At 34.9% G+C, this 7492-nt stretch overlaps 2 protein-coding genes across 2 annotated transcripts; both read right to left on the bottom strand.

Annotated features, from left to right (window-relative positions):
- Positions 1-245: 245 nt before the first annotated feature.
- LOC140971869 (zinc finger protein 11-like) lies at positions 246-872 on the bottom strand. The gene has a single exon (XM_073434401.1). The coding sequence runs from the start codon at positions 870-872 to the stop codon at positions 246-248; it is 627 nt and encodes a 208-aa protein (XP_073290502.1).
- Positions 873-4544: 3672 nt separating this feature from the next.
- Positions 4545-6107, bottom strand: LOC140963291 (FHA domain-containing protein At4g14490-like). Its single transcript, XM_073422576.1, has one exon. It carries the CDS (start codon positions 6004-6006, stop codon positions 4651-4653), a length of 1356 nt encoding a protein of 451 aa, XP_073278677.1. The 5' UTR covers positions 6007-6107; the 3' UTR covers positions 4545-4650.
- Positions 6108-7492: the final 1385 nt, after the last annotated feature.

The raw sequence follows: 7492 nt of genomic DNA, 5'->3' as shown, positions 1-7492 counted from the left end.
CCAACCCATTAATTGTTCCATTCTCCGAAGGCAATAATCGAATCTTTCTCTCGCGAACCCCATTTTTTCCCAATGCATTGTAATAAGTGGCCGCAATTAATTTGATATTAGCTCAGGTGGCTCAATTAAAAAAATTAAAGGATTCCAAAGTTTAAAATCATACATAGAGAAAATTAATATCCTAACTCCGCCATTGATGTAATAAGAGATGGATCCAAGAATTTAAGTTGCATGTATGGGAAAATCTAAGCATATCCAAGCCTTAGTTCCAAATCCAAATCCTCCTTGGGATGACTACTCACCAAGCCAATCTGTAAGTCCAACCGTACAAATTCTGCTTTCTTGACAACTATCCATCCATTTTCATGCACAAATGGATCGAAATTCTCAACTCGTAACGTATCTTTGGTGATGGGCCGAAGATCCCGAACTGGGATAGCAGGAGAAACCGTGGGAGCAACCAAGTGGGAGGTGAAACGAGGTGATAGATACGACGTTGAGGATGACATGAACCCAATGCTACAACTAGGGTTTGGGTTAAATGTAGGGTTTGGTTCAAGATTTGGGTTTTGCAAGCAAAAATGACAGCCATTAGGGCCATGACTGTATATTCTTGTTGGAGACTGCCTCATCCTTGCTCTGTCTCTTCTGTGAACATTCATGTGGCCTCCTAGAGCTTGAGCTGATCTGAATTCCCTTTTGCAAAAGCTACAAGGATAAAATCTTGGAGTCCATGAAATTAAGTTGGCACCACCTAAATCTTGTGTTTGACGATCTCCTATGCACTCATTGCAAAAATTCAACGGATTCTTGAATTTGTGGCCATTTATTTCTCTCGTTTTGCTACTCGTGGAGAAGCTTTGGCGCGTCATTTTGCTGCAGAGACAGGTTTTCTCCATGGGTTTTTTCTTGTTTGTAAGTTAGTATAACCAAGATCAAGTGCTTATGGAGAGAGGAGGGAGTGGAGCTAGCTAGTTTCAAAGAAGAGTGAGTTGGTAAATGACTAGGAGTTGAGTGTATATGTGTGTGTGTATATATATTCTCGTCTATTTATATAANTATATAAACCTTGCTTTCATCCCTATAGACATATATAGACACAAGAAATGTTGCACCATGCCCATCATGATCACTTATATCTAAATTTGACATCAAGATTCCAAGTTTGCGATAAAGTCTGAGTTTAAGATTCAATTGTAACAAACCTCTCACCATTTGTACCGAATATATGTAGAGCTAACATCATCGACTTACACGATATTGATCTAGCAGTACCAAATAATTGTAGACCAAAATTTAGCTCTACATGCAACTATATATACATCTTTATCAGGTAACAAATCTGATAAATTTTTAAGATATTTATTAAACACAAAGCTAAATTGAAGATAACTCAGACATCAATACTGTAAAAGCTAGAAACTGAGCATCTCATTGGATGAGAATTAACTAGTGGCTGGTGTTCCCCATGTTTGGGCCACTTACTATATGGAGAACCAAGCTATGCAATATAGAGAAAGTGGTATAGTAGATGTTCCTCATTCCTCTTGACATTTTCACGTCAAACTTTATGTCATATTGCACAAAAATCTTTATTCTGTTTCTGCTTTTGATGAATGAATTCCATGGTTTTAAATTGTCAAGAAATATTTATTATGATCGATCGGGTAGGTTGGGGAAGCTAGCTTGGACTCTGGCTATACATTAATTTCTTGAGTCTATTAATTGGTCCATTTAAAATAATCATGATTTCTTGGTTGATGCATATTCGTATAGGAATCCAGAAATTCTTTGCCTGCTAAAAAATATGACATCTTGGTTATCATTTCATCTGAAAACGTTAGTACTCGAGGATTGAGTTGGGAAATTTGATGAGTAAAATTAACAGGTTAAGTGGTGAAGTCGTCGGGATGAAATTTTTTCAAATGTGATGTGTGATTTTTTCTGTGTACGAATTTTAGGGAAAATTGCGATTTTTCGTCTATACAATGACGGGTCTCAAAAAGGGACTCTCAAGGTACCATCAAACCTCTCTCTATCTTAATTTTTTAAAAAAAATAAATTTACGCACTTTTATATGTGCATTAAGTATATGAAAAATAATAATTTTACTCATTCTATACATATATTAATTGTAACGGGAACTCATAATCTCTACTCGTAGGTGTGTATTTGATAAACTTTAGGGCTAAATGCAATAGCTTGCAAATGACGTCAACCAGGTAAAACACAACAGACAAACCTTATGTGACATGCTCGCCTAAGAAGATCGATTTACTTTTTACTTCCTCTGAAATTATTCCTTTAGAAATTTCATTGATATTTTGTTGTCGTCTTGTCTTTCTTCACAAACTAAGGTTTTCATTTCTTTAATATAATATGTTCCATCAATCTCTCTCTCTTTTTCTAAGAATTGGGATAGATACCGATTCAAAAGTAACATATCACTTTTTTTTCCTTCGGAACGTACTGGATAAATATTTGGACTAATGTAATAATATTCAAACCACATTAGTTAAGTAAATTACATTTGACAAACTGTGTGGGACAAGCTCGCTTAAGAAGTTGTTGGTAGGAGAAATTGAACTCATTATCATTGGTCAAACGTTTACCTATTTCATTAACTCGGACATATCGATTTAATTTATATATATAATGTCTATCTATAGTTCTCAGTTATAGGTTGGGGAAATTGTTGATAAATCCCTAATCAATAACACAAATTAGTGTTCAGTCCCTAGATGAAGAAAATTTATACTTCAATCCTTGACACACCTCAAAACTTGTTTTAAACTCCCCGATCGACTAATTCACATATTTTTCCATTTTATTTTTATTTTTATTTTTATTCTTACTCTACCTCATCCTTTACTCATGATTTAGTCCCCTTTTATTTTTTTCCGGCCCCTTCATTCACGCTGAAGTCGGGAAAACTCAATCCCTACCCACCAAAACCAACTGACGTCGACACCAATCGGCGAAACTCAAGGATGGTGAAATAAGTCCTAAGAATTCTGATTTTGTGGGGGGTGGGGGGGAACACGCAAATCATACCTGTATGCGTGGGAGGGAAAGAGGGGCAGTGGAAGTTGTTGCTAAGGTAACTCTATTTGCTTTGATCCTATTGTTTTAGAGTTACCTTAGCAACAACTTCAGCTGCCCCTCTTTCCTTTCCACGCATACAGTTAGGATTTGCGTGTTTTTCCATCAAAAATCAGAATTCTTAGGACTGATTTCACCATCCGTGAGTTTCGCCCATGGGTGTCGATGTCGGTTGGTTTTGGTGGGTAGGGATTGAGTTTTCCCGACTTCAGCATGAATGAAGGGGTAAAAAAAATAAAATGGGACTAAATCGTGAGTGAAGGAAGAGGTAGAGTAAAAATAAAAATAAAAATAAAAATAAAAATAAAAAATATGGGAATTAGCTGATCGGGGAGTTTAAATAAGTTTTGAGATTTGTCAATGATTGCAGTATGAAAATTTCCTGATCTAGGGACTGGACACCAATTTGTTTTATTGATTATGAATTTATCACCAATTTCCCCTTAAAGTAAACCAGATATTTAAAAATAAAATCGTTTATATCAAAAAATAAAAATAATGCAATTTTTATTATATCAAATATGATCAGCAACGTATTACCGGAGACTTCCATTTTAGTTCGCACGAATATTTTCTGTATATTCGATAAGTATCAACCAAACAACCAACTTCGAGAATTATGTATGGTCAATCTCGGTTTCATTCTTTCCAAAATCCCATTTTGAAACGCCCTCATCCCATGGTTCCATTTATGTATGGCTGTACATTACAGGTTTTGTTAGTAGTTCCTTTGTATCTGTCCTAACTCAGACACATAGAGTCTTCGATCTCACCGGTCAATGTCCTGGTCCAATCTAAACCGGTGACCGGTGAGACTCCTCCGGTGACCGGATAAAATGAGTCTCACCCAAATGCGTCAGAATGCCATATTGGTTAACAGACACCAAGTTTTTCAGGAAAGTTCTCTCTTTGTTTTGTTTTTTTTTTCTCTCAGTACTTAAAAAACTTTTTGTTTTATGGTCATTCAATTTCCTTAACTTTTTAAAGTTCGACTACTAAAAATCTAAGTACACGCTGCAACATCTGCTTTGCTATTTGACTAGTTTTCTCACGAAGCTGTGATGTAGGATCCAAAAATCCATGAATCAGCTAATAGATCGACCCTTAATGAAGCTGGAATCCAGGTGGTAGCCATGAAATTAAATCCCCTTCTAGCGGTCTAGCCAAAGGAAAAAAAATCCTTACTCGGACAGATATCCCACATCCAAGGTGGAACCGGATGATAAACATTCCCAGACAAAAAATTGCATGCAAGAAACTTAATGTTAACCGTAAGGGGTCATATATGATGGCAACAAGTAATTGTTCTAGCACGAGTTTTATCCCCTAAATTATACAAAAACTCACCCCATTATCCTAAAATCGTGGTCCACCATTGGCAACAGCTGCAAAATGGTACACTACTTCAATATGATAAGCATGACATTGAGCTGCTAATATCTAAAATTTTCAACCTCCAGTATCATAAAGCATTAAATCAGTAACACGATTCAAAGTTTGCAAAAACCTTGAAGTCTTTAGCTCAATCCTCTGTCACAATTCATCTCTCTACTTATCATTCTTCTTCTGCAACATAAACTCGTTTAATTTCCGGACATTTTGTTCCATAGCAGAAATCATCTCTTCTGTAGCATCAATAATCTGTTTCGGAAGATGAACTTCCAAGAAATCAAACCATTCCCCGAGTGTCATATTCTCCAAATCCACAACTGTCTTCCCACTGCTAACATCACACTCTTTCACCCCAGACATGCTCGCAAATCCAGCACCAGACTTTATACTCTCCTCTACCAACTCATCAACTCGGGTTTCTAAGCCACCCTTATTTTCTTCACAAATTTCATGCTCCCACTTCGGTTCTTTCATTGTTTCTACCTCTAGAGCTGTTGCTTTTACTGTTAAATTGCGCTTTCCCTTAGTACCTTTTTGTGTCCTTTTACCATCATTGACAACAGAATCCACTACAATTTCACCCAAACTTTCTTCCATCCTTGAACTCCTAGTCCTCCTCGTGCTCACTCTCATCCCAACACTCTCAATTCCTTTTAAATCATTCAAAACATTATCAGTCTTCTTCGAATTTCTAGTCCTCACGTTCGTAATCCTCCCTCCTTTCCCTTCAAGTTCAACCACTTCGCAATCAGACATATGGGTATCAGTTCCCAAATCATCCAAATTCTCTTTCTTGCTTGAATTTTTATTATTTTTCGAACTCAATCTACCCATATTCTCCATTTCTTCTTCATTTTCATAATCACCATTCACCAACACCTTAGCTTTTGATCCTCGGGTCCTCCTTCCGACAATTTTCGCTCCACAGTCATCTCCCAAATTTAAACTCTCACTTCCCAAAATCCCAACTTTTCCCTTAGCACGTTTACCCCTCAAATTATATCTACTTCCCGAAACATTACCCTCTAACCCCAATACCGAAACCTCGTCAATCACCTCCAATTCCACACCTTGATTCTTCCGGCCCCGCCTCACATTCCTCCTCCCATTCCCATCATCACCCTCACTCTCACCCCCATTATTCTCAAATTTTACCATAATCATCGTCGTCTCCCCAATCTTCACCACGTCACCATCAGAAAGAACAGCAGGTTCAGAAGGTTGTACCTGAGTGTCGTTCAACACGGTGCCGTTTGAAGACCCGAGGTCCATCACAGTCCAACGGCGACAGCCCGAATCAGAGCTCGTTTCCAGCTGAATCACCAGGTGCTTCGAGGAAATCCCCGGGTCTTTGATGGACACATTGTTGCCCCGAACAATCCGGCCGATTCGGACACTGGTTTCGGGCTTGAAGGTGACCGTTTGGCCCGACAACGGGCCCTTCTCCATTATCAGTTTCAGAATTGAGCACCGGTCTTCCTGTTGAGCGGCTGCTGGTCTACACGGAGCCATTTGGATCAAGGTTTTCAAAGGCAGCGGAGGATGAAGGAATCGCGTTCGAGAGGGAGGATGGCTTTCTGGAGAATTTGAACTGATTTTGGATCTTTGGATTTTTTTTTTTTCATTAAAATTAAAATAAAAATTCTGCATAATTCAAATAAGTGTAATGCTAAAGATACAACAATATATCGTTACTGTTATATTTACTACCATTATATTACGAGATTTTACTATTATATCGCGATATTTTGTATTCAATATATAGTGAGATTTTACTATTATATCGCGATATTTTGTATTCAATATATAGTGAGATTTTACTATTATATCGCGATATTTTGTATTCAATGTATAGTGAGATTTTGACAAATTGAATTTTTGCATTGAATTTTTTGTATTGTACAAATTGATGTACAAATATGGATGTACATATAGCATCATTCTTCAAACAATGGGAAAAATATATTTTTAGTCAGTCTTACAAATTTTTCTCTCTAAACATTTCAAATAAATATTTTTACTCTTAAAAAAATTAGAGTTTTTGACATTTGTTTATTTAAAGTGTAATTTTTTTTAGAGATTTTTTGAAAATAGACGAGAAACAAAAGTAAATGAGTAGGTATCTTGTGAGACGGTCTCACGAATTTTTATTTGTGAGAGGAGTCAAACTTACCAATATTCACAAAAAAAGTAATACTATTAACATAAAAATTAATATTTTTCATGGATGACCAAAATAAGATATTTGACTGACGAAATTGATCTCTGAGACCGTCTCACAAGAGTTTTTGTGAAAGTTGAGAGTGTTCGAAAATAAAATCATAAAACTAATACAAGTTAAAGTTTGAATGTTTAAAATTACAACAATATCCTTTAACATATATAGCATTTACTTTTTTTAAATTATCTTTATTTTAATATTCATATCATAACAATATATTTATATAATTATTATTAAATTTTGAATATTTTGTTTCAAAATTAATTTACCTTTTTATGACATTAATGTTTGAAAATTTATATAAGATTTAATAAAAATAAAAAATAAATGAAAAAACTTGTATAGATTAACAAAATACTTAATAAATAAATAAACCTGGAAATGTAAATTATAAAAACAAGACTATCAAAATATAAAATGATTGAGAGTGATTGTGGAATATGACAAATTTTTTAACGATATGATTTTCACAAACACTTCAAAACACTTTCATCTAACTATAATCTAAAAGTGCTTCTTAAAAATTCTCCGGAGTCTCTTAGTTATAAGAATTTATGGTTAAATGTTAGGGTAAAAACTAGTTTACTATATTTATTAAATTCTAAGGACCATGAATCCGAAAATTAATAAATAAAAATATTTAAAACTTTAGATAATCACATATCTGCTATATAAATATAATTATTTTCTTTTGTTTTTACTATATATAAATAAAAGCACTAATATTTTTTTTATAAAAGCAAAAAATATCTACTTTTGATTTTTACATGAAAAAAC

Source organism: Primulina huaijiensis, chromosome 2 (genome assembly GCF_012295235.1).
Source record: "Primulina huaijiensis isolate GDHJ02 chromosome 2, ASM1229523v2, whole genome shotgun sequence".
NCBI classification, from domain to species: domain Eukaryota; kingdom Viridiplantae; phylum Streptophyta; class Magnoliopsida; order Lamiales; family Gesneriaceae; genus Primulina; species Primulina huaijiensis.
This window is presented reverse-complemented; position numbering and strand designations above follow the sequence as displayed.

Coding starts and splice junctions, on each gene's coding strand:
- LOC140971869 (XM_073434401.1), bottom strand. CDS start 872: ATGACGCGCCAAAGCTTCTCCACGAGTAGCAAAACGAGAGAAATAAAT.
- LOC140963291 (XM_073422576.1), bottom strand. CDS start 6,006: ATGGCTCCGTGTAGACCAGCAGCCGCTCAACAGGAAGACCGGTGCTCA.